General features: G+C 39.3%; 1 protein-coding gene across 2 annotated transcripts in view; it reads right to left on the reverse strand.

Annotated features, from left to right (window-relative positions):
- The window catches only part of stxbp5l (syntaxin binding protein 5 like), a 142687-nt gene that overhangs the window by 18720 nt on the left and 96468 nt on the right, over positions 1 to 27499 (reverse strand). The window contains exons 8-20 of one of the 2 annotated variants that reach the window (XM_022740793.1): positions 26515 to 26638; positions 21684 to 21759; positions 20414 to 20568; positions 19572 to 19644; positions 18400 to 18547; positions 17849 to 17916; positions 16575 to 16615; positions 15256 to 15470; positions 14888 to 15063; positions 14378 to 14503; positions 11664 to 11818; positions 8685 to 8753; positions 7377 to 7442 (exon numbers count right to left, since the gene is read on the reverse strand). In XM_022740793.1, the coding sequence (XP_022596514.1) occupies positions 7377 to 7442; positions 8685 to 8753; positions 11664 to 11818; positions 14378 to 14503; positions 14888 to 15063; positions 15256 to 15470; positions 16575 to 16615; positions 17849 to 17916; positions 18400 to 18547; positions 19572 to 19644; positions 20414 to 20568; positions 21684 to 21759; positions 26515 to 26638 (1492 nt within the window). The remainder of the gene's footprint in view (positions 1 to 7376; positions 7443 to 8684; positions 8754 to 11663; positions 11819 to 14377; positions 14504 to 14887; positions 15064 to 15255; positions 15471 to 16574; positions 16616 to 17848; positions 17917 to 18399; positions 18548 to 19571; positions 19645 to 20413; positions 20569 to 21683; positions 21760 to 26514; positions 26639 to 27499) is intronic. The other variant, XM_022740794.1, reaches the window with a different exon arrangement.

Consider the following 27499-nt stretch of genomic DNA (forward strand, 5'->3'; position numbering starts at 1 on the left):
CAGTGTACTCCTAGAAACACAACCCCTGCCAGCTTGTTTACACTGCAAGCAACTTGGTTGATGGGTCACTCTGTTGTGACCGATCGACATGCGAGAGGATCCGATTTTCTGATCATTTTATTGCTCATTTGTGAGAATTATTTCCCCAGTTTCTCTCAGTTTGTATTGTCCAAGTCCCTATACACTGCAGTCCTTGTTACTGCTAACTGCTAACCATCCAGTAGGAGTCGCCAGTGCAGCAACAAAGACAAGGACCCTATTCCCACCCACCGCCTGTCTGCCTCAATGTATAGGATGTTTTTATGTCATATGATGTTGGTAAAATTTTCTATCAACCCCAAATGGTGGCAATTGACTTATCTTCCGTTTTACTCCAGCTACACAAATCTATTTTTTTGAGAAAGTGAAAAATCGGCTTTGCTCTTGATGGTTAATGACCATGAAAGATTCTACCATACACAGCTTTTTAAAAGCCATCAATTACTTTCCCACTTCTATGTTTGTGTAAGGAATGAAAGGGCTTCTAGTGTCTTGCTCTTGGTGTTGCTCACAGTGTGGAAGCAGAGTTAGCATGCAAGGTGCAACAGCGAACCAACCACCTGTCAAAAAACAATCCAATTATCCGATCTCCCTCCCCCTTGCTGCATTATTGCCATAAAATAAAAAACACAAGCGGATGTCCATGAAGAGGCTGAGATCCGTGAGACATCCCTCCTCTTACCATTGTCCAGTAAGTAAAAGACTGGACTGCAGTGGCTGGCTCTCAGACTGGCCACAGGCTCTGGCAGGACGCGTGGCTCATTGTGAAGGGATGTTGGGTAATGAACTGGAATAGGAGATCCAACAGAACAGACAGACTTTTCAGGGCAACAGGGGAGAGGCAGACAGAGCGGGTGAAGTGGGGAGAAGAGAGTCTTGCAGGCAACAGGGAGGGAAACAGTTGAGAGGTTATGAAAACAAAAAGGTTAAGAGGAAGGTTAAGAACTACACTATTCCACTGCAATATGATACTCAAACTTTTTCACAAGCACAGCTAGTACTATCACAAACAACAGTGTTACTACTGCTACTACTTTACTACACCTGATCACCACTATTTTTTACAACACCACGAATGTTGTGTTTCTATCTCTAAGTCAGACATTTTTACTTAACATTGACATTTCCATCACCAGCTGCATACAGCCAGCCAGTCCTTAAGATTTATCACACATGCCATGGTGACCTGAGGTGCCTGGTAAGATTTTTTACTTCCAAACATACACTACCACATCTCCTACCTTCATCTGCTTCAGTCATGATCATAATTGAAAATGCAAAAGAAACAGCGGAAGCTAAAGCAGACTGCCAACATTTTTTGCCAGTGCTCATGTCCGTGACCCGGCATCTGAGACTGTGGCTAAAAAGCTTCTGACTGCAGTGGGAACACTGACAGAGGCCGTGCACTGTTGACAGGCTGTTAGTGTGACATGTCCAGTGTAGACTATTTACAGCCTTTATGTCTGTAAGGTCATTCACATGACATAAGGAGTATGAAAATGCTTAATCTTAGAGTCTCAATACTAGCACCAGACCCATATTTCAAATGAATTCACACATGAAAAGATTCCTCTTGAGCTATTGCTAACCGGACATACTTTGTGACCGCTTCAACATATTGTCTGACAGCAAGAGTTACAGACAACTGTCACCAGAAAACTAAACAGAACACTGAATTAGTACAGACAATACGTCATCAAAGGCCCCATTTGTGTCGGTTGCAACTATGTATTCTACACAACTCAAGTTCACAAAATGCAACTCAACAGGAGAGATGGCAACACCATCGAGCCAAACAGTTCATGCAATTCCTTGTTAACAACTACCTGCTCCCACCAATTCTCTTTCTCTGCCCCCATCCAATATAAACATAGTCACTGGGGTGAAAACAGCTTTGTGTGTCATTGCTGACTACCCAACTGCTCTAAGAAAAGTAGCACCTGAAGCACAGAACTTTAAACTGCACTAGGAATAGATGACGTGTGGTTTTGACAAACAACATTATGTGGCAGAGCAAATACTGTTTGAAACTGTGGTGGTTAAGTCTGAAATTTAGTATGGCTGGACAGAAGGTAGTTGTAGTAAAGAAATAAATAAATAAAGGGTGGTTCTCTCACATTTATGCAACAAAAAAAGCTTCAAGTGTGAATTAGTTAATTCCCAGTTTTAGCAGTGGTGATAATACTGTTGAACAGAATGCAGCCAAATCTAACTGAACGTATTATCTAACAGCTAGACCACTTTTTTTTAAATTCAGTGTACCATGATTTTAGTTGTAACTCCACATCACGACTTGTTGTGTGGATCATTGTGTTTACAGAAAAATCCTAACATTTTTTTAATCCTTATTCAGAAAAAATAAACCGATTAAGTTGCAGCAGTAAAATAGCATGCTTAATGATGCATCTTAAATACCCTTGGAGTAATTCAAAAACATGTTGGAGGGCTTAAGGTTATCAAACCACCATGAGTTGCAGGGAGCTGTGCAGGTGGTATCAGTTCAACACTCTGTAAAGTTTCAGCTATTACCTCCCCCATCTCTCCCCTGATGTGCCCACTGCTAAATATATCCTGCCAGGTCAGGTACTCATCACTGGCATCTCTGCTGGTTAGTCCATCCAGCTGGGCCTGGTCAAGTAAGAACCTGCTACAGCCACACATACGATGAAGCTCCAAGAGGAAATGTAAGTCATAACCCCAAAATAACAGACCTCAGCACATAAAAAAAGACAACAACAAAAGGGTGAGAAAGGGGACAGCTTTCGAGGAGGAGAAGGGCCAATTACTGGGCCTAATGACAAAAGGAAGATAGAAAAAAGGTCAGGAAAAAAGAGAGGGAAAGATGTGCAAAGAAGAGCTGAGAGAGACGCCTGCAGTTATTGACACAGGGTGAATCAGGACGATGGCTGGCTTCCTTAATAAGCTGTCCACAGCCTGTATATGGCTTTGAACAGACATAGAACACCTGGTGTGCCAGGGACAGCCAGACAGCCTCTAATGGCCGTGGAGAAGGGTGGAAGTTTATATTCAGCAGGAGGAAACAAACCATGAACTATCAGCTGTGCTGTCTCATTTGTCTCCAGCCATAGCCAGTTTAAATGTATTTTAAATGTATTTTTATCACTCTTATCAGGTTTTGAAGATTTTTTAAACCGTCACAAATCTACAAAACCTGTTGGATCAGCGTGACTTAATCTGACATTGACTGCTATTAACCATTATTAACATTTCTGTCTTGATTGCTTTTCCCCATCTCTTTGGAAATGTTAGTGAACAAGACACACACTGTATCTGTTCCTATCCACCTCTCCATAATTCTTCCTTTCTTCCAGCTCTCTAATTAGAAGATGGCAGGCCTGTAATGGGACAAAATGACCATGCTGAAAGACTCCCTGCCAAGACAGAAAAGAACATCTTGTCCTGGTTCTGTTATCCTGTTCATATGCTCTCCTTAAGGGGCTCAAAGGCAAGGCTGGAGAGTAAAAGTGTCAGAACAGACAAAAAAGACAAAAGGCTGAAGGGTTACACAGCCGATTTCTGTGTCCTGCACAATACATAAAGAGGAAGCTACAGAGGTGCTGTTGATGATTGAAGATCTTAATGAGACATCAAACAGCATTGTGAATTAGCAGTAATACAACACGAGAAAGCTGCTCAAATCTGAGGTTATGACTCTGGAGCTCTAACAAAGACTTGCAACATGGACAGGTCTCAGTCGAGTCAGGCCCAGTTCATTTGTACAGATCATGATCACTGCCGTTAAAATCTCTCTAAAAGAAATCCACTTGTCACTAAAGAAAACATGGACACCCTTTCAGAAACCTCAAAAAAGGAGGATGAGGTGAAAGTATATCTCTGCTTTGTCATTATTACCTCCACCAAGCAGATTATGTTTTCACCCATGTCTGTTTGTTGTTTTTGTCAGCAGGATTATGCAAAAAGTATAGAACCAATTTGCACAAACCTGGTGGAGGGATGGGTCGTATGCCAGGGAAGAGCCCATTCAATTTCGATGCTGGATCCAGGAATTTTTTAAATCTTTTTCCTTAACATCGTGAGATAAGGCATTTTTCACCACTTCACGCCAATTTGTCAAGAAGCAATTTATGGATATTGATGTAAAAAGACTCAGGCATATTTATAGTGTTGAGATCTATGGGTTTGTACAATTTGGTGCAGATCCATATAATAATCTGGATTTCACAAAACAAGAGTGGGATTGTTTGGCCTTGGCAGAGGTATGGGCTCTACTGAGTGCCATTCTAGTATTTGGCTTGAAAAAGAAGCTTTTTGCCTTCATTCTCTGCAATGCAACAACGCTGTAGCAGTCCTCCATAATGGAGCAGCTGAATGTTATGAAAGCAAAATGAGTCATTGTTGAGTCACATTATTTAGCCTCCTGCAGGTGAAGTACATTGGTCTTACTGTGCTACTGGGAAATAAGATCTTCACTTCTGTGGTATCTGTCAATGAGCATCAGTTGGGATATCATAAGAGGATAAGGTTTCATTTTTCAGTTTGTAGAAATTTTTGGCTTCAGTTCACCTGACAGATAAAAAGCAAAACTAAACTTCCACAAACCAGTCTGCTGTTGATTTATTCTCTGCTGCAGAACTAGGTTCTGTCGATACAAAGAAAAGGTTGGTGCAATATACAACGTATATCTCGGCCCATCTATTTTCACCTATTTATCTGGGTTAGGATACTTTTCATTCATTCAAACCTTTATTTATGCTTGAGAAGTTTTTTGAGGTTGCTCTCATTTACAACGATGTTGAATGAGCAAAAACTGTCGAAAATAATCACACTTTAAAAACAATCAGACACACCTGGAACTCCTCCGCAGGGAGGTGTCTGATAGACATCCCGATCAGATAAGCTACTATTCCGAGCTCCCCTTCCCCCCTAATGGACACACACTCCTCCCTCAAGGAATTGCCATGTTATCAGAGAGAAAGCATTTGTGTGTCCCTGTGACTCTGGGAGGATTTCACATGGACAGTGTCTCAGATGAGCAGCCGGAATATGAGTCAGTCAAAGACGTGGACAAATGAGGCATACGAGGCAACATGGAGCCAAGTGGGCTCACCACCTGTACAGGCAGTTGGGAAGCTCAGATCTCAGCTTTACACTGCAACAGCCATGCTGGTGGCCTGAACATTGTCAAAGGATTTTTTCAGAGGCATACAAAGTGACTTAGTGTTGACAAAAATCCTCAGGGCTTCTATTCTCTGTAAAACACATCAGACTAATTGAATATTTGCACACAATGGCACCACTATCATGCTTCAGCACTGACAGACTCCTCAGGATAAATGTATGAATTTATCATCAGCTAATGACATGTTATTATTCATAGATCAGCTGTGGCCTATCCTTGTTTGTGACAAAACACTGTCTCTCTGTACCTCTGCTTAGTTCTAAGAGATGATATTTTTAATACTCAAACATCTCCCACTTCCCCCTTGGGATCACATTTTCCAAGAACAAGTATAACTTAATTACACAGAGTTTCAAAATTTCCGATAATCCTCCTTCTGTTGGCAGGTTTAACAGAGTGTTATTTCTGAGAGATGCAAAAAGATACTGTTAAATTGTTCTCTGTTTCCTTAAAAAGATGTAAAAAGTTAGTTTAAAGTAAATTTTGTGGAAACTCAAACCCTATAAAGCAGACAGAGCTTTGAGGACACAGCATGTCTGCTTAAGCACAGATGTACTCACCCTTACACTCTGTCCATTTGACCTTTAAGTTCTGAATTTACTCCCCCCTAGTATCCTGTCCGGCCGTTCTTTGCAATCATAAACTCTCTTTTCATCTGCCCTGTCTCCAAAAACACGCACACACCTCGACATACTATAAACGATCTCAAAGATTCTTGTCTTTTGCATCACACCTTTACTCAGTCTGTGATAATCATTACGAGCCAGTCCTCTCATATTGTAAGTTTACCTCTTGCATTCCACTTCCAGTGTACCATCACATCTCTTAAGGGTGATTCTGAACCCGGAAGCAGGCAAATTAATACAACATTCACTACAAATATGAAGGGCATTTACATTATATGCTTCATCAGCCCATGCCCCTCTAAGTAACCATGTCCATTTCATTACACATCCTCTAGCATCTAATGCTACATCCAGTCAAGCACTGCTGCGCACCAACGTGCCAGCAAATATTGAACTTACATCAGTGCAAATGAGATTTTTATAATAAATTATGGATGATTAAAATAAATATTTAAATGATTTTGAGAACTGTTCTTATCTAATCTCAGATGTTTAAGCATTGATTTTATAAAATGGTGCAAGTTACTGCCACTTCTTATCAACTGTAGGTTATCACCACTGCTGTCAGCTGTTGTATCAACATCAGTTCATGGTATATATGTAATTGGGCCTGCTCTCTTGAGCCACCCCTATCCTTTGCTCTGTTTATCTTTTATTCTCTCTGCACATGAGATTCTGGCTCAGTCCTCCCAGATCCTTCACAACCGTGGCAGAACTTATCACTCAGTCCAAGAAAAGAAGAGTTGGACAAACATGAAAGAAGAAAAGAAAAGAAAGAGGGACAGTTGAAAAGTGTAAGAAAAGTTTTTTCTCTTGCTTACCTTTATGAAAACATATAGTCATTACACAGCAATGGAATAAAGGAAAACCAGCGGGAAGCTGTGATAAAATGCATCAGATAGATCACAATATACTTCAACCAAACAGTCTGATAACATTAAATCAACACCTTTTTACTGAATGGGTTTTCAGCAATTCTTCAATAATTTGATTTTAAAACATCCATATAACAATGCTGAATGACAGTTGTCATGTTAAACAGCTGCCATTCTTATCAAGTGAAGATGCTCTGGTGACGGGGGAGGTGTCCACAGGCTAAACTTCTGCGTGCAAATAACAAAAGACATTTCCAGACACGGAAGATGGACTTTGTCTGGGTGTGTGTGTGTGTGTGTGTGTGTGTGTGTGTGTGTGTGTGTGTGTGTGTGTGTGTGTGTGTGTGTGTGTGTGTGTGTGGGTGTGTGTGTGTGTGTGTGGGTGTGTGTGTGTGTGTGTGTGAGCAGGTTACCTGAAGTGGGCGACTTGCTTCTCTCCATGTCAATGGACTGCTGGTTGTCAGAGAGTTCAGTAAGGCCTGCCGCAGCCAATGGCAGCCGAGAAGAAGAAGTAGAATACACAAAGTCTGTCAGATTATTTTAATCTTGTCGGTCGTACAGACTTGGTTGATGTCAGCCACACAGAGCCCAAGNGTGTGTGTGTGTGTGTGTGTGTGTGTGTGGGTGTGTGTGTGTGTGTGTGGGTGTGTGTGTGTGTGTGTGTGAGCAGGTTACCTGAAGTGGGCGACTTGCTTCTCTCCATGTCAATGGACTGCTGGTTGTCAGAGAGTTCAGTAAGGCCTGCCGCAGCCAATGGCAGCCGAGAAGAAGAAGTAGAATACACAAAGTCTGTCAGATTATTTTAATCTTGTCGGTCGTACAGACTTGGTTGATGTCAGCCACACAGAGCCCAAGAAACAATCAGAAAATCCTTGGTCTATCATCTAATAAGTTACATAGTTATTTCCCAGTATTTTATTATTATTTATGAAAGGATGATATTGTATGGACCAAGGTCTTTACTGAAAATCCACCCAGTGGATTTTGAAGAATCCATTTTGTCTCCTAGGAACAGCGTGGCTGAATCCATGTGTTACCTGCACTACAGTCTATTTGATTCTTTGGTTTTGAATTTCCGATGGGTCGGCAATACAATGTAAAAATCACATGAGTGCACAACTACAGAATGTAGTGCATCTTGTGATAAAGTGGCAAATACGATCAGAACACAAAACAGAACAAACATCAAATCTGATCATGCACCAGGCACAGGCCATAATGAAAAGTCATGCTTACTAATTTTTGAAAAAAACAACACAAATGTGGAAATTTCTAATTCTTCTTCCTTCAAGTCTGAGTAGAAATGTGGGGTGTTTAAGACATGTTCATTATGGCTTCATTAACAGCCTCACTGAGTTGTCACAGTTCAAAAAATTCTGATTAATTTAATTATTTCTCTTTAGTCAAAGTTTCCGGCAAAACTTCTTTATGCAAATTTTCCTTCAATCATTTCCAGTGGCCTTACAGATGACTGGCATTAATGGGACTCTGATTAAACCTTTACTGGGGAATAAAATTAATAATTCCTTTGTAATGGTTGACTCAAAGTACACATTATGGTTTCGCTGGGCCCAGTGGATGAACAAGGCTTTATTCACCCCACTAAATATTCTTCAGTTAAAATATACATCAAATGTATCATATAATATTTATAACTGCCCTCACTTAACAGACTCAAAGGAGTGGCACTCTTTCTGCAAAGGACATACTGCTGGACATGACTGGAATAGGCCGGTTTATTTTGTATGGAAAAATACAGATATGATATTCTGCTGTAAGATCAGAAACAACCACTTTCATTCCAATCATCTCTTTGGTTTGTCCCTTTGCTTTCAGCCGACATCATCCCTTCAAAATCTCTATGGCAACCATCTCTATCAATCCTGTTGTCTTAGTATGTCCCACGAAAACACTGCCCCATCTCCCCATCCCTCCCGCACACACACACAGAGCCCCCCCAGCCTTTAGGAAGGCCAGACTTACTCTGATAGGATGTACGGATCCTTTTCTTTGAATCTGAGTAAAAGTTAGACAGGCCACGCATGCAAAACTCTGTCAGGCAGGCCCACATGCCCACATCAGCAGCCACAGAGTCACCAAAAGGTGGGAGGAGGAGGAGGAGGAGGAGAATGAGGGCGAGAGGGAAAGGAGGAGTGGTGGAAAGGATGGAGAGTAGGAGTGTAGGTGGAGATTCAGGGCAAAGAGAAATGAGAGAGGACAAGAAGGTGGGAAAAGAGAGAAAGGTAGAAAAGGTGTATAAGTGGTGTCGGGCAGTAGGTAGAAAGGAGAGAAATGAAAGAAACAAGGTTATGGTGGAAAGTTAAGTATGAGAGGAAGGATGCATGGGGAAGGAATGGAGTTATACCAGTTTAGGATGTAGGGAAGGGAGGGAAGGAAAAAGGAGGGAAGGGGGAGAGAGAAGAACACACAGGCTTAGAGTGGAAAAGAAAATGAGTGCAAGCAGTAACCGAGTTAGTGTCAGGGGAGGACAGACAAGAAATACCCGCTAGTCCTGCAAACCATGGAAACGCTGACGTGATTGGTCATTTGCAAAAGAAGTAAACTACTGTGTTAACAGGGAACATGTGATTACTTACAAAGTAACATCAAACTCTTGCTGTATCAAATAATTTGTTTACATTTCATTTTGTTCATATGCTACTGTATTTGCCATAGACCTACTGTCCTAACATATGAAGGCTGGTGTTAATTACAGTATGTACTACACTACAACTGGACAAACACCCCTAACATGATCAATAACTAAGCATCATTTAATGACATGAATAATAACTACATTTGACTGACAGGTATATATAGAATACACATATGTGTGGTGATAACAGCTAAAAATGTTGTGGAAAGGACAGGAAACTATTTTCTCACAAGTTGGAATATAACAAAAGCAGAAGAGACCAGCGGGCGGCTCTTAGTCTTTTGACTATGTTTTTGAAGTTCGGTCTCAGGCAATATATTAACTCCAGAAAAGCAAGTGCTCAATATCTTACCACCACCACCTGGGGTACAGAAAAAGGGCACAGTTGCCTGTTTTTATTTTTTCTTCCATCATAAAATTGATTTTAAAGACCGGACACAGGAAGACTTTTACAAAAGAGGAAGTTGGTAACGATAAGTGCGGTGGCGGTCAATAAAAGCACTTATGCAACAGCAAATGAAAAGATTTGACTCTAAAGCTCAAAGTCATCCATCCCATCGTCTAACTTAATATTAACCTTCACACAAATCCTGAATACCTGTAAAGCATTTTCAGCCACACAAATTCAGTACTTTAAATTGCTTAAAGGGCCTTAGACATATAAAATCAAATTAAATTGTGCTTTGTACACGATAACTTCTGTGTGGTGGGGTTGAATATTCATACTGTGTGTTAGTATAAATAAGAGGCAGCCTGCGGAGAGACCATCACCAGCCAAGAACAGTAGCAGAAAAAAGGGAGGCAGGGGTCAGGAAGTACAACGAGACCTCTGTGGCTTTTGACTACAGATCTATGCTCAAGCAGGACTAAAAACAGAAAGGACAGAGAAATCAAATGATAACATGCATAAAAATGCCGACGTGGAATGACATACAGCCTGTTAACATGCACTCCATATCATAGTGCAGATCTGTGACAGGCATACTGAGATGGACGAGTGTTTTTGTCTTTGTTTGTCATAGTGTGACAGAAAAGGAGCAAAGAGAAGAGAGGTAGGAAACAGAGTTGGACTGATGCAGGCTTTTGAATGCTGATACAATTACTTCCATTCTTAAATTCAAATAGATGTTGCTGTTGCACTATTTTTGGGATCACACTGGATTTTGTGCCAATAGTCAATGTCTCTTAAATTCACCCTTTTCATATTAACTCAGGCCAAAACACTTCAAAATATTTTTTTTTGTATCAGAGTGGAAAAGCCTCTGATAGATCATTTATGTCTAACAATAAAACTAACCTTAGGCTTAAACCTAACCTAAACCTAGGCTTTTCTCTTTCTTTTCAATCTTTTATTTTAGTATGTGAAAACACTTTGTTCAAGGTACAAATGGCCTAAAAAGAGACAAAAGAAGCATAATATACTTAAATATCAAAGGTAATGTACCTGTTATGTAGAGTTGCCCTTTCAGAGTGTTATATTATTATATATTCTATATTGTATTCAGAGTATTGTGTTCAGATTAAAAATCTTGTAAAATGTACAAATTAAGTATAAATTGATAAATACTATCAGAAAAAACATTCCTCATTAAACATGGAGCAGCAGAATGACCAAGCATTTTAACATTATAGATGATGGAGATAAAGCTAAGTTGAACTATTATATCATTGGCCATAAGTTTACTGTATGCATCATACATGCAAGAATGCATAATATTTTATAGACTCATTATATTCTTGGTATGTAAAATAATGTGTATGCAATCTTTAAAGTAACAAGTTTTTTAGCTGTCAGATAAAAATAGTGGATTAAAAAGTAAAATATTTTTTCTGTGTTTAAGTATAATTTTGCAGAAAACAGAAATACTCAAGTAGAGTTCTGAGGTACATGTTCTACAAGCACCTGAAAAATGTGCTGTACTTGAGTAAAAGTATATTCAGTTACTTCTCACCAACTTTGATTTAGTTAAGAGCTTAACAGCCGTGGTACTGATCAAGTATGCTGGGAATATAATTACACCACCCTCATCTTTGATTTCAGATCATTCATGAACAGATTTGCCTGATTGATCAGTCGAGTCTTAGAAGGAAGTAGAGTTACAGAGGTAAGACACAGAAGAAAAGGAAAAGAGAAACAGTAGAGATAAAAAAAAAGAAGAGGACAGGAGAATAGAAAATAGATGAGACAGTAAGATACAGTAATCTGTATGTAATGACTACACTTTTGGCACCTTTTTGTGTGAGTGCACAGTGAGTATTAGTTGTGTACGTGTATGTGTGTGGCAGGATCCAAGACGTGTGTGTGCTACCTGAGGTGGACTGTCTATTCCGGCGGGGGGAGCGGGTAAGGCGCTGGTAGGGGTCAGCAGCTCCATACAGATCCAGTGTTGACATACACAACAGGATAGTTTTCTGCAAGTAGTCCACTATTGCTAGGCCGTTACAGTTCCCAAACGCCAAACTGGACACACACACACAGACAGCAAGGAGGCACATGCGCACACACACACACACACACACACACACACACACACACACACACACACATATGAATTTAAATGGAGGAGAAAGACATTTTCACTGTTCGCAGATTCATTTCACCAGGTTATTCTCAATATCATTAAAGGTGCAACATGTAGCACAATCGTTCACTGTCAAATTAACTGTGCCATTTTCATATAATTACTTAATCTCACACTGAGTGTCTTTATCTCACAGTTTTAGTGCTGCTGTTTTTGAAAATGAATTCCAGATTTCCAATGAGCCTCTGTACAGCCTCTTGCTTGACTAATCAAAAGAAACTTGCTGGCAGTAATTTTTATATTTATCTGTGTGCAAAAGATGTTCCAGTTGATCTGGCACTGACCAGAATTAGACGATATTCACAACAAATGACTCCATCAGTGGCCTTTCAATTCAGCAATTGACAAATGACAAAATAAGTGAAGCAAAAACATAGATGTAACTCAGTTTTCCGCTGCCCAGTCCATCACTGTTCTCCCACATCCAACAAGCAGATGTCTGGCTCAGTTTATATTACTGTCATGTGGTCAGATGGTTCAGGTTGTGACAACAGCATCCACAGTGTTGTCTCCAATTTGGAAATTTTACCAAGTGAATGGGCTTTTGTCATGTACCCTATGAAAAAAAACGATTTCAAGACAATGATTACCACCCTTCCGGTATAAGTGACATTTAAACATAGTGTGAGCCTTACAGCACAAACAGCAGAGATGAAGAACCACAACATTCAAAGATCAAAATTAGAGGCTCAACAGCTGAAGAAAAGTGATGGACAAAAAAACATGTGTGATCTCTGATATAATGGTCATATAAAGAATGATAGCAACGTTAAACATTTTCCCCCTTTTTAACTTGCAATTTCAGAATATCCAAAGCTTCATTAACTTGACATACATCATGCAGAGACGAGGGTATTCCCACTCAGATGCTACAGCAAAGTGATAAGTTTCTTGAGGTCTCTTTATGCATTATGCGCATTTATAAATGGTACAAAACATTTTTGTAAGACTTGGAATAAACATCATCAAACTAATCCTTTGGTGTAGATGTTCATGCCATGATGAAGATGACCAGAGGAGGCAGCCTTGCGTCTTTGTTGTGACTTTAGTCATGAGAAAAGACATTAATATGTGAGTGATTTATTGTTGTTAAAAATTGTCATGTAGAGTTTTCAGCTTTCATGTCATGTGTTTTTATGTTGATGTTCATTACCATGTTACAATTTGATGTGTTTTTTTGTCTATTATATTATGTGCACTGTCACCACTTGACAGATGTCAGTGTTTTTTGCTTATAACAACAATCGGTATTATGAGTCAAATACGTCATGTACTTTTGTGAAGTACAAAGAAACAGATCTTTTCCTTTTATGTGAGTCAAAATGAGAGTGTGTGTGTTTTCATAAGGATGTGTGATGGAAGCAAAAAAGAATATAACAAAAGAAATCAGTGTAGGCATTTCCATTCAAGCTGTGAATAGCTTCAGTGGAAAGAGGCAAATGTCGGCCCTGCCTTGACCCAAAGAGCTTTTCAAAAACAGGGCTGTGATTTTATTGGTTTCTGCAAACAGAGCTTCTATTCACAGCAAAACCATACAGGTGGTCTTAAATCATTGACCTCAGGAAGTCATTGAATTTCTCTTCCACAGCAATATACCATATTGTAATAATAATATTATTGAAATATATAAAAATGTCAACCATTACTTAAGTCTACATAAGTTACTTTAAGAAATATGACAATAGAGCATGTTATAAAACAAACGAAAGAGGAAAAAAGACAAAAGGTGTCCTTGCACCTCGCTGGTTGTGTTGATACCAACCTGACCTTCACTTAGTGTATTCACTGTTATAGTTATGATCTCAGAAAGAATTGTGTGTTTTTTCTGATTGGTGTTGAATGCCAGGAAAACTCAAACCTACTCGCAGGAAACAGCAAATACTGTTCTAACCTCATGTTCAGGATATATTAACTACTACATATGCATATAATGCACACATTCATTCTGTATGTGTCCTGATACAGAAAAAAACTGACTTTGTTGGGGCGTTCTTCACCTCGAACCTTATCCATCATTTCTGTATGTCAGAACAATTTGAAACAGCTATGGACATGTTGCAACCTTATACAGTTGGTTAACCTGTTTACTAAACTATTTCTATAATAATCCACAATTCTTGGTCTCTCAGGTGTAATTTTGGTGAAGTTTCCACAATCTACTTCTCTTCCAATAATGCTGTTATGACGGCACTGTAAAGCTGAACAATTGTCCATGTACCATTGCACCATGACAATTATAATTCATTTGTGCATACACCTGTAAACTATAACAGAGATTGCTGTCATGAGTGCAGACTAACAAAGACATTGAACTGATTAGTACTATGGATAATTTATGAAAAATGCATGGCTCACAATCCTAATCTAGACAGACAAATGAATAGTCAGATGGAGAGGTAAACAAGCTGACACACACTGTCAAGCATCTGGTGACTTACAGGCCATAGGCAGAGTTGATGTCCAGGCTGGTGATCTGTTGCGGAGGTTCTCCATCTACCCACAGCAGCTGGATGACCAGCTCTGCCTGGTAGCCAGGGGGGACCCGCACCACCCGGTCCTTCACCCTGAGACAGACATACAGTAGAGGAGAGGTTACAGTGAAGCGTAAGCATACGGTACACAGCAAGGAAATGACCAATTTCAGTTGTGTCACCAATATCCTATGAAACATGTCTGCTTCCATCATGACAAGCAACAACAAAAAAAAGATGTAAAAATCAACAGAAGACCGTTCATGTCCAGTGTTTACGTATATAACATTTATCTGTTTATTCATCTTTATATTTATCCACTATTAAATTATTTCTGAAAAGAGGTGGGTCAATGTTCTGTTGTTAGTTGATAGCACGCTGAATATTCCCTGCACACTACAGGACACATCAGTTGATCATATTTGCTTCCATCTGATGTCGTGAACCCACAGTATGATGTGTATGAAGAGGTCTTACTTGAGGCAGGGGATGCTGTCTTTGAGACCCTCTGGTGTTCCGCTGCTTGGGCTTGCTGGGTGCTGGTGGTGGGGTTGTGGTGAGTGGGAGCTGGGCTCTGAGAAGCAGGGATTGTTTTCATTCTCCGATGGAGAGATAACATCCTCCTGCTCACACTGCAGGCGTACTTCTAACGACTGAGGATGACACAGATAGAGAAATATGGATTCATCTTTAGTACCTATAGTACGCTATCATAATAGCGGTCAGTCACATTAACTATACTAACCATGTGACTTCTACAGTGAACTGCAACCACATGCATTCCCGTATAATGCACCAATCCAGCAGGATGCGAACCCTTTTGTGTTGATTCGCATTTCACTCACCACTATCTGAGTGTTGGCATCATATTTGCTGAATCGATACAGGATAATGTGGGCTGAGATGCCAACCACACAGAAGATGCGACTCTGAGGGCACCAGCTGACCATCTGAATAGCAAAGGGGTCTTCCTCCACCAACTCGGCAGCCCGGCCCTCACCGGGCTTTGGCTTCTCGAAGACTTTGGAGGTCTTCAGCTTGTACAACATCTGCAGTGTGACTGGTTAGAGAAATTTTGGTGAAAATATTGTTAATGCCAAACATACTATAAATGGCAACATGCGTACACTGAGAAAACTGACACTGCCAGTCGTGGATACCCAATGAAGAAATAGGTTTCCTAGAGCAGCAGTATGGTATTATTGTATTGTTTTTGGATGACAGATGGGGAGTTTTGTGGCATGAGTGGATGAGCTTTATTGAATGATGTCTACACAAACTTGGTCATAAGATAAATTACTTCTTGGTTTTGGTCTTTTGGTGAATCATTTTCACCATGCACATCTGTAATTGGCACAGCTGTATAAAAGGCATTAGATAAGTAATGAGACTAAGAGGAAAGTGTTTATTATAACAATTCTCTGATTTATATTACATTTCCCCCTCATATGTCACACAAACCTGTGCTGTGCCTTTAAGAAGAAAAATAGCAAAAGTGTTTCAAAATGCCCTTCCTGTTTGTGCACAGTTAACTTTAAGGATTTATTGATCCAAGATGGTTGTGGCTATTTCATGGCAAAAAGTAAAAAAAAAAAGATTTCATATGTCGTTGTGTGAATACCAACATATTACTTTACATCTATGAATATATTGTGTTCTAATATATTAATATCACATAACTTTAGTATGTTAGCAAAACTAGCATGCCAAGATACGATAGCTGTAGGCTGGGATGGTTAGTCAGAACACAGTTAGGTTCAGTTAGGGTTAGGCTGGGATAAGCTAGTCCCACTAGCAATCAATTTATATTAAGAAAGTAATGCCAAATATGATGCAACCTAAGTAAAAGTCTTTGATATTTTAAGAAAATCACACATTTACATTCAGGTTTTTTTAGGGTGTAGCCATCTGTGAAAATGACAAAGGCCGATGTGCCTAATTTATTGTGGAGCATCTCATATCACCATGGTGCAATTGATTTGCTTTGAGGTCAGAGCCCGTGGCAAATCTGAAATGACTTATCGTGGAATTCATGAAAATACAGTACACTGTTTATCATAGCATGCTGTGTAAAAAAAAGCCTGAGTTGAACAAAATATATCACTTCATTATAGGCCAGAGACAATGAGAAAGAAAGAATAAAGAGTTTAGAGAGAAGACTTACTTGCAGATGCGTCCCAAAACTTAATTGACCCGTCTGCATGTCTGAGCAAAGAGAAAGAAGATTTTTCTTTAGTCTTTTGGGCAGTGTTAGTGTAAGAACTCTAAAGCCCTGTTCAGACCTGGCATTACCATTCATCTTGGGTGATCTGATCACAAGTGGAAAACTCTAAATATGCCAGTTCACACGAAGCATTGAAATGCATCTCTACACGTCTCAAGTGACCACTTGTGATCGGATCTCACTTCCTCACTTTATATGCAAATAAACATGCATTGTTATTTTTAGTGTCATGTTAGTTGTCAGTGTGTTTGTATGTGTGTGTGTGTGAGAGAGAGAGGGAGAGAGAGAGAGAGAGAGAGAGAGAGAGAAAGAGAGGAGGAGAAGCAGTAATCATTGCACTGCTCACAGCTCTACATTGAAATAAGGTTTTCGCCATTCGAAATAGTAAACTATTTTTGGTTCATTCTAAAACTGTGGTGGGACTAATTAGTATGTAGCAGAGGACATCAGTTGAGTAGGTGGTCCTTCAGTGTGGCCCAGGATTCATTTGCGGTCACACTGCTAAAAAGAATGTGAGCACATGTGGCACAGGCCACCTCTGAATGTGGCCTGAGTGATCGGATCTCAAATGCATCCTCAATGTGTCTTGGGTGTGTTCACACCTGTACTTACAACTGTCCACTTGTGATCGGAGCACCTGAGACACATGTTAATACCAAGTCTGAACAGGGAGGATTAAAGGAAAACATAGGCACGTATTTCAGCTATCTTAGAAGTTATCTTAAAAGCCTGGCAGTTAAATGTTAGACTGTGTAGGAATCTATGCAGGACCTCTGGGACAATAGAAACACTATTAACAAAGAATTTTTCATACTCTGTAGTACAGTGAAAACATCTTTATATAGGCCTCATGTAGTTGGATTGCTGCTGAAATCTGTAAGTGTTACCCAGAGGCAGACACCACCCAGTGTGCATGCCTCAGAACAGGTTAACATCTCTGCCAACCCCATACATTACAGCATGGCCCCAGGCTGCTCTGTGCTGACTGTGCTGAGGTTGGCACAGATCCAAATCAAACTTATAAACACAAAATATGAATTGCAGTCAGCTGGTCCTGTCACGGTGTGAGTGAAGACATACTGTAAATGCAGAATTGTGACGGATGCTTGGTAGATTATATTTTCTCCAGAAACTTGGGTTAATGGTTCACAAGTATTTGGACTTTTTTTTCTGTCTGTACCTTCAAAATATTTCTGTCAGTATTTCTGGCTTACCCTGTGATGATGATCTCTGGGTAGGTGTGAGAGCCTAACGTCCATGTTCCTCCACTGACTGGCCACTCCTGATATGGTTACAGACAGAGACTGTTGATTATTTTTAAAACCACATTACATCATCTTTTGTTTTCCTCTCCCTGGGCTCTATTCAGAAGATTTCATTTTATTCCAGAACACACAAAAATCCTATTGGACAGAAGCTGGATTTTCTTAAATGTTGAATAACATTCACTTTGCAGTTTAATGTTAGTAACCTTGAGAGACCAGAAGAATACGAAATGTTTTCTTTCTTATCAAAGTACCAAAGCAGTGGGGGTGCACAGGCAGACCTTTATACAAGCACCATTATTATATTATATTATAATATCTGTCAACAATGTACAGGGAAGTTGTTTATCTTTTTTTATTCAAACCTTTGCAATATGCTCAAATATCTTAAAAATAATTAATGATCAAACAAGATCGAACCTGGCAAAAAAGGCAAATATTCCAAAACACACAATAATGTGTGTGAGTGGTATTCCTCCCTTATATTTCCCCTTCCCTACCTTTTGGCTGTAGCCGGTCTTCTTGTGTTTAGCTCCTATAGAGTAGAGGATGGGGATAATGTCAGGTGGACACTCTGCAAAATAGGCTGTGCAGGTTACTGGAGACTCATGGACGTCCATGGGATAAGGGTTCTCAAAAACAGGGAAGCTGCAAGATACATGGCAGAAGAGGCAGAAAAGAAAGTTGATGTTATCATGAAATAACAGCAAAGAGATAACAGAACATTTGATGTATAGTGGATTGTTTTTAATTTGATAAAACCTGAAAAATAACCAATTGGGGTCACATATTTTTTTAAATCTCTTAGTATAAAATTCATCAAACATTAAACACTGATTTACAGGGTCAGCATGACTAAAAGGTATGACATTTTGCAATATCATCTCTTTACATATCCTCTGCTTTATCTGCTTTGTCATGAGGTTGCAGGTGAGGTAAAAATAGCACAGCTATGAGCTTGCATGAAAATATGGCTGTGCTACTGCAATACTACTTCAATCACATAAATGACATAACAAATACCAAACCTAGACACTAAACTTTATACTTTATGAATATTAGTGTGAAGATACGTGCTATAAACTAGCAATTGTATTAACTGTCAAATCTACAAGCTCTAGGTGCATGCCACTCACTAACATCTAATGAACATCTTAAACATAATTAACAGCTAATCAATGAGCTGGCATGGTACACAATCTGGACATATTATCAGAGGATATTTCTATCTAACAACTTTAATTAGGTAACCTGATTAACTAAATGACCTAATTTATACACAAGTGCCATTCAAATGTATTCCCTAGCGTTAGGTGATCTGTCAAACCTGCACAACATATCACCTTTGACCTTCATCTTAATTTCTTTCAGTAGAGATAATAAATTAATCTAACTGAAGTGATAGCATTAGCACCATGATAGCCATGAAGTGGCATGACAACATCTAACCTCTGTTTCTCCCTGAAGTATAGATATGAATGACACCGATTAGTCTGTTCACCCTTTCATTTTGTTGCAGACTATGACAGGATTTGGCTTATGGATGAAAGGTTTATATTGTGTTTTCCCTGAAGTGATACCGGGCCATATCATCTCATGAGATAATATCACTATCATTTCATTATCAGTCACATGTAGCTTAGCTGCTGGAAGGTGGTTGTGAAACACATACTTGCTCTGTGTCAGATCCACCACAATCAAGTCCTTCTCCAGAAGCACCACCACTGCATAAGGTTCCTGGACCTCTGTAAGATACGAAACCAAAATAAAAAGGGTAATGCTTAATCCATATTTACATCAATCACAACCTCACATTTGAATAGTCTTCTTTGGGTTATATATTATCTACTGCACTCTTTATGGCACTCAAGAAAAAAATTCTACCCAAAAACTCAACTTTGTGCTCTTAATATAATCAATTTTTACATTTGTTGGTCGATTGTACTGCTGACTAAATTGAAGTGACACATATGAGAGGATCACAGAAAAGTATAAACCAAATTTTGAAAAGACTAGGGTGTTTGATTTGAAGACATTTCCAGAATCCTTCATCCTGCAGTAGTGAAAAAATATTCCACCTGCTGCACAACAAACGAATATTATTTAAAATCATCTACAGATGGGGCAGAAGAGTCTTCGAGGAATGTCCTCAAAAGCAATAAATCTTGTCATACGACCTGGTGAGTTTGACAACTAGTCGAAGTTTTAAGGACTGAGGGATACCACAAAATGGAGGTAACTTCAATCACAGAAAATAACACCTTCTCTAGAATTCACATTTGTGTTCTTTTAACCAGATGCCTGCTGATTTGTGACTTTTTAGTCTTTGGTTTGTGTTTTGATTCTATCAAAGTAATCTTCCATTCCCAAATTCCATAAGATTCCATTTCATTAGTATGGCAGCAAAAAAGTCTGAGGTGTGTGTGTCAAAACTAAATCTTTCTGCGGAAACCACTGAGCAGAACCCAGAACATATGTGACACCGGTTTTGTCATTGTCATTGTATGCACTTACCGTTGTTGTAAGGAGTATCGCAGAGCACCATGAACTCTACAATAGGATAGTCCATCTCAAGCACAGTGATGGCTTTGCCGTGCATGATGGTTAATGTTGGTCGTCGTCCAGCCTTATCATACGAAAGGCCACCAGAGAAGACAACAAAAGGCTCACTGTTGTGGAGGGAGAACAGGGCTTTAGGAAGTGTTTCTCTGAGTCTGATCAATGCTAGTAGCTGAAACTGCCTGGGCAATGATCAAATAAATGAAAGAACGAATTCATAAATCAATAAAATCGGTCAGTTAAATTATTTATAAGACTTATATGGCTTTCAATCTGTTTATAAGCCACTTATGATAAGCCACTGACAAAATAAAATAAAAATAGAGAAAAAAATAAACGATGTTCATTCTCAGGGCCATGAAGAGGTAGCTCACCAAATGAATGAAATAACTCAATGGATGAATCTTTACCTAGGCGTCTGTGTGTGTGTGTGTGTGTGTGTGTGTGTGTGTACGTGTGTGCACGTGCTGGGCGTGGCTTCTTCATTACTGCTCCTTCCAATTCTCCTACGCCCCCTTGCCTCATCACCTCATCACAGGCTGCTGCAGTGTATATACAGTATATCCTGGCTCTTCACGCCATTCACGCCGAAAGGCTGTTCACCTTACAGCAGCGCTGCGGCTAAATTCTCAGTCTCATCATGTGAGTTCATTTCTAGTTGTTTCCTGAACCCTGTTTAAATTACTGTCTGCCTGTGCCTCTGGTTCGTCACTGCCTGCCTCCGTGTGCTCCTGCATTACCCAGCACGCTCTGCCATTGTCTGCAAACCTGGCTTCTCTTCCCTGTACACTGTCTGCCCTGCCACCTTCCACTACTCTACTAATCTTCAGGCTGAAATAAAAAGATTCCACAGTGAAGTGAACTGAAGCTGCACTAATTACAGATGTATAGATGTTAAGTGTTTCATTATCTTTGTACTTGTACTCCAGGAGTTATGCTAGTGTGCTGTTTCCATGCACATACTAGAGTTTAAAAGCACAGTGTATTCTGTGTAATCACTCAATCATTCCCCACACATAACTGCTCATGCTTCTGTTGGTGGCTTATGATTATCACCAGCTAGACTACCATAAACAACTCCCGTTAATCCACTACATTATAAAATAACCACAGGATGAAGAATAACTTCATAAGATTTGTCATAATTGCGTTCAAATCACAATTTATAGTCATCAGAAAAAGTGAATGAAATTTGGATCTGAATGTTTGTTTATAAAACACACACCTGTTCCTTGAGGTCTTGTACTCCACTTTGAGTATGGGTTTACATGACTCCTTCCTCCCATCCTTCTGTATCTTTCCTGAAGAGAAAAGAGCAGAAAAAAATGTACAATATTTAAACACAATATTACAGTTTACTGTAAAAATCTCGATGTCTTTTTCATCCTCTCAGCTCTTCTATAACCAATGCACATTTCAAGCAGTCTATCAGCTTACTTTTTGTGCATTATTTGACTCGAGTCAGTTCCTTTTCTGTGTGACAATTCAATTTACTTATGATAAGCACATAGGCGGAAAATGGGAAACTTTGCATTTGTCTGCAACTGTTATTGTGTGTTCTGCTAATCTTTTTTTCTCCATTTCAGGCTATTCATTATATTCAGCATAACTACTTCAATAGCTTTATTCAAAGGACGAATGCACAACTCCAGGCTCACAACCCTATCCTCCACAGCTGTAATCATAAAGTTATATTAGAGACTAATATGTCTCATTACAAAAGCGACCATGACATAGTTCCACAACAGCTCTACTCGGAAAAAAAATGGTTTTGTTCCCATCCCTGCTTCACTTTCTGATTACTGTTTTTCTTTTCTACTGTTGTTCTTTTCAAGGAAGGGCAGAGTGGAAGACTCATCAGAGTTAGAGCATTAAAGAGTTTATTTTCCACCTGATTCACATAATGAAATGATTTGCCTTTGATATAAAGAGAACGTCCCTTAGCTGGAAGACTGTGGGACCTTGGGTTTTACCTAAAGGACATAATGCAGCAAACAAACCCCCAGTACTTTCTGAAAACATAAAAGAAACTATACTAACTATAGTTTTTCTGTCACTGCTTTTATGAACTGGAATATGGCAATTTCAATTATAGTCCTCATGCTACATGCATCATATATCTATGCTGAACTTCCTCTTTACTTCTCAATACAATGGAAAGTAGATGTGAAAAAACATGATGTAACATCAACATGTACATTATGTAAATGAACCAACTCACTGTTTTAATCACACCCTCACCCACCATATTCTGACAGGAACATTTAACAGTATTTCCCCCAAACCCTTTTTTGGCTGGCCATTTTTCATTAACGAGTTCACAGAAATGGATTACAAAGCTTTTGGGAAAAAATTCCATTACAGCAGGTGTCTATCTGATAATGCTTTAACTAAATTTAAAGAAATCCCATTGTTATTTAGTCCACTGCCACGTGTCAATACAATGGAGGACAGCTATCTCAACTTTACACCCACATAATTTGACGATCTTGTTGATAGTGCTGCAGCCTCACTGTGTGCAACACTTGACGCTGTTGCCCCTCTCAAAAAGAAGGTAGTGAATCAGAGGAGTCTAGCTCCCTGGTACAATTCACAAAACCGTTCTCTAAAGCCAAGCTTCACAAAAGCTAGAAAGGAAGTGGCGTTCCACCAATCTAGAAGAATTTCATTACTAAACACACAAAAAAGCCCCCTATAATGCCAGAACCTCTTATTATTTATCATTAATAGGATAAAATGAGAACAACCCCACATATCTCTTTAGCACTGTAGCCAAGGAGACACAGTCATAGCTCTATTGAGCCGTCTATTCCTTCAACTCTCAGTAGTAATGACTTTACAAGCTTCTTTGAGCCGTCTATTCCTTCAACTCTCAGTAGTAATGACTTTACAAGCTTCTTTAAAAATAAAATTGTAACCGAGAACTGATACAGACATTCTATTGTCCAGTACAGTAGCCCTGCAATCAACTGTAACACCAGATTTATATTTAGACAGCTTCTCTCCTGTAGATCTCTCTGAGCTAACTTCAACAGTTTATGCATCAAAAACATCAACTTGTCTTCTAGACCTCATTTCAACTAGGCTGTTCAAGGATATTTTTCCATTAATCAACTCTTCTATATTAGATCTGATCAGTGTATCTTTATTAACAGGCTATGTACCACAGGCTTTTAATGTTTCAGTAATTAAACCTCTACTTAAAAAGCCTAGTCTTGATCCAGATGTTTTAGACAATTACAGACTCATATCCAACCTCCCCTTTATTTCTAAAATCCTCAAAAAAGTTGCAAACCAGTTATGTGATTATTTGCATAGGAATGCTATGCTTGAAAATGTTCAATTTTAAATCACGATTTAGAGTCCATCATAGCACAGAAACAGCTCCGGTGAAAATTATCAATGATCTTCTCATAGCCTCAGACAGCGGTCTCTACACTTGTCTTATTAGATCTTAGTGCTGCATTTGATGCCATTGATCACAAGATTTTATTACAGAGACTGCAACATTTCATTGGGATTAAAGGAACCGCACTAGGCCTGTTCAAGTCATACTTATCAGATAGATTCCAGTTTGTTCATGTTAATAAAGACTCTTCCATGCACACAAAAGTTAGTTATGGAGTTCCACAGGCTTCTGTGCTAATAATGATACTTTTCACCCTATATATACTTCCTTTAGGCAATATTATCAGGAAGCACCACATACATTTCCACTGTTACACAGATGACACCCAGCAGTATTTATTGAGTTATTGTACATCCTCAGAAATACATTATCTGACAATATAGTTACTTTGGATGCCATTACCTTGGCCTCCATGCCTACATTAAGAAAAGTCATTTTTGACCATGACATTTCCTTGATGTCACACATAGAACAAGTCTCTTCTTCCACCTGCGCAATATTGCAATAACTACAAGTTTCCTGTCTCAATAGCTGAAAAACTAGTCCATGCATTTGTTACCTCCAAACAGGACTACTGTAATTCTTTATTATCAGGATGTCCCAATAACTCTGTGAAAAGCCTCTGGCTGATTCAAAATACCGCAGCACAAGTACTGAAAGGAACAAGGAAAAGAGATGATATCTCTCCTGTGTTGGCTTCTCTGCACTGGTTCCCTATAAAATCCAGACTAGAATTCAAAATCCTTCTCTTTACATACAAAGCCCTTAATGACCAACCTCCAATGTATCGTACGGAGCTCTAGTGACATCCACTCTCAAAATGCAAAATCCTGTCCTGTGGAACCAGCTCCCAGTTTGGGTTGAGGTCGGCACCCTCTCTACATTTAAGATTAGGCTTAAAACTTTCCTCCTTGATAAAGCTTATAGTTAGGGCAGGCTCAGGTGAGCCCTACACCAACAGTTACGCTGCTATAGGCCTAGACCGCTACTACATGTCGTTAACTTCATATTTTCTCTCTCCTCATTTGCAAGAATCCCTGCCTGTCTCTATCTCTGACTGTATATGTATCTATTAAATCAATCCAAAACAGTGCTGTTGCAGATTTATTGTCGTGATGAAAATCAACTTTCAAATGTCTCTAAAAGCTTATAATACAAAATAGTAATGCAGGCTGCTGGATGAATGCTGTGGCTAATGGCTTTGAAGTGCCTTTGCCAGTGTTGTTACTGAAATATGCAGAGGTAATACAATTATTTTATGTTGTTGGTGAAGATCTCCCCTCCAGCATGTTGGGCAGCAGGCCTCCAGTCTTCCTCTAGCTTACATCACAACATCTGAGCACAACCAGTGACCGCAGTGTCCAGCAAGTGAAGCATAAAGCAAAAACAAATGAGACGATACAAAGTCAATGTGTGCATGAAGGCATTTAGAGCACAGAAGTGATGGGTGTCATAGCGTGACGCTTGACTTGCAATGTGCTGTCAGAATTAGTTCATTTATTTATTAATAGAACGGAGGGAGCACGCTGTTCACTCTTCTGTTTTCAGAGCCTAAATTCACCTCTATTCATTCTCAGCTCCCTCTATCACATTCCTTCCCCTTCATTTCACTCTCACCCTGTGTAATACGTAGTATCTGACAAATATCTGGCACATAAACTATCTGCTGGAATTTAACCATGTTTAGAGGCCTGCTGCCCTGTCCCTAACATTCATCGCCCACGTCCTTCCCTCTTGCCTTCCTGTTTTGTGATTTTGCCTGAGACCACAGATAACAAGTCACAGTGAGGAACTATTCGTCACCAGAGATCTGACAACATAACCGTGCCCTGCCAATACACAACCCGCACCAGAGTGGGAAAGAAACAGAAGGAAAACTAGTCAGAGGAAGACTACTTAGTATTACATATGGCGTAGAAATCATTCAACCCAGCATTCTCATGTGACATGGCAATGACTCGCAACACATATTACAGTGACTTTCAGATTTGCTTTGTCACATTTGTAAATGTGCTGATACTTGACAATGAGCTTGGTTTGAGTAATACTCTACACAGCCAGTTGCGTTGTGCAACAATCCCTTGAAAACCAGGAGTGGCCCAAGAAATTTGATGACAATGTTTATTTAATTATGATGCATCCCAAAGAGACAAATCCCTTTCTTTTACTATTCTAAGCGGCTCACAGAGGTGAGGTAGCACTTAAAGGTATATCAACTGTATCTGTTCTATGTCTAAACAATGTCACTGAAATAGTTTTGCACACTGTAATACTCACAATGCCATATGATATGATTTTGGATAAAATTGATTTTGTTTTAGTTTAAAGGTTTAACCATTTTTACACTCACATAAATACAAACATTTGCAATTCTACAACTCAGAACTAAAATAAACAAAAAGATACAGTTCCTTTATGGCCACATGCTCTATAACTGTTTGAAACTCACCCCATCAACCTGTAAAACATTAATTAATTCTAAAATTAATCCAACAAATTAGAGGTTTATCCTCATTTGCAGTGTGTTCTATTTCTGTCATCAATATTAGATAACAACTCAAAGACCCAGTTTTCCTAGCTTGGGAATATCAAAACCTAATTTTATTTAGTAATTAAAAAAACCGTAATGTGTGGGTGTGCATCTTACCGTGAGGGAAGGTGACCTGGAATGGCTTGGTGGTGTTTCTGAGGTTCCACAGTGTCAGACTGCCGTCTGAGTGACTGCACATGAACTGCTTCCCTTCATGATGCCAGCTGACTGAGTGGATGGCCTGTACCATTGATAGAAAGAGAGCAGATATTTTACAAACATGTCTTATATACTGTATGTCAAAATGTTTAAGATTAGTTTGCAATGTTTCAGAATCTGTCTGTATTTCAATTATGAGACAAAGGTAAGAAAGAAATGAACATTTTTTTCAAAGAATGTTTGTAATTCATGTCTCCATCTAAATATAATAACAAACTAGAATTGCAGCCTCGTGGTTTTTCTGCCACAGCCACTTAGACAGATTACATCCCTGTCTATCCAAAGTCATATAAAATGTTAACGATTTGTGTGAAGTTTTCTCATAATTGCTGTGTGAAGTCTTGAGTTATGACTAAAAAGTGTTTAGTGCGGTCAAACTGACCTTGACCTTTGACCACCAAAATCTAATCAGTTCATTCTTGAGTCCCAGTGGACATTTGTTCCAAATGTGAAGGGATTCCCTTGAAGAGTTCTCGAGATATCGTGTTCACATGGGCAAAACCATGTTTCGTGAGGTCACAACAACCTTGACCTTTAACCTTTAGCCACTAAAATCTAATCAGTTAATCCTTGCATCCTAGCAAATGTCTGTGCTAAATTTGAAGAAGTCCCACCAAGGCATTACTGAGATATCACGTCCACGAGAATGGGACGGATGGACGGATAACCCAAAAACAAAATGCCTCTGGCTATGGCTGTTGCTGGTGCGGAGGGATAAAAATGCACTTGACACTATGCTTATGTACACTGCTACAAAAGCTGCTGTTCATCTGACAGCTCTGGACCACAATCCCATTTTTACTGCATGTAGCACAAAATGTGTGTATCTGCGGGGCTTTGATGGGGATGTTAATTTATTTCTCTATGTTAGCTTTACAGCTTT

Source organism: Seriola dumerili, unplaced genomic scaffold (assembly GCF_002260705.1).
Source record: "Seriola dumerili isolate Sdu_G_001 unplaced genomic scaffold, Sdu_1.0 BDQW01000052.1, whole genome shotgun sequence".
In the NCBI taxonomy this organism is placed as follows: Eukaryota; Metazoa; Chordata; class Actinopteri; order Carangiformes; family Carangidae; genus Seriola; species Seriola dumerili.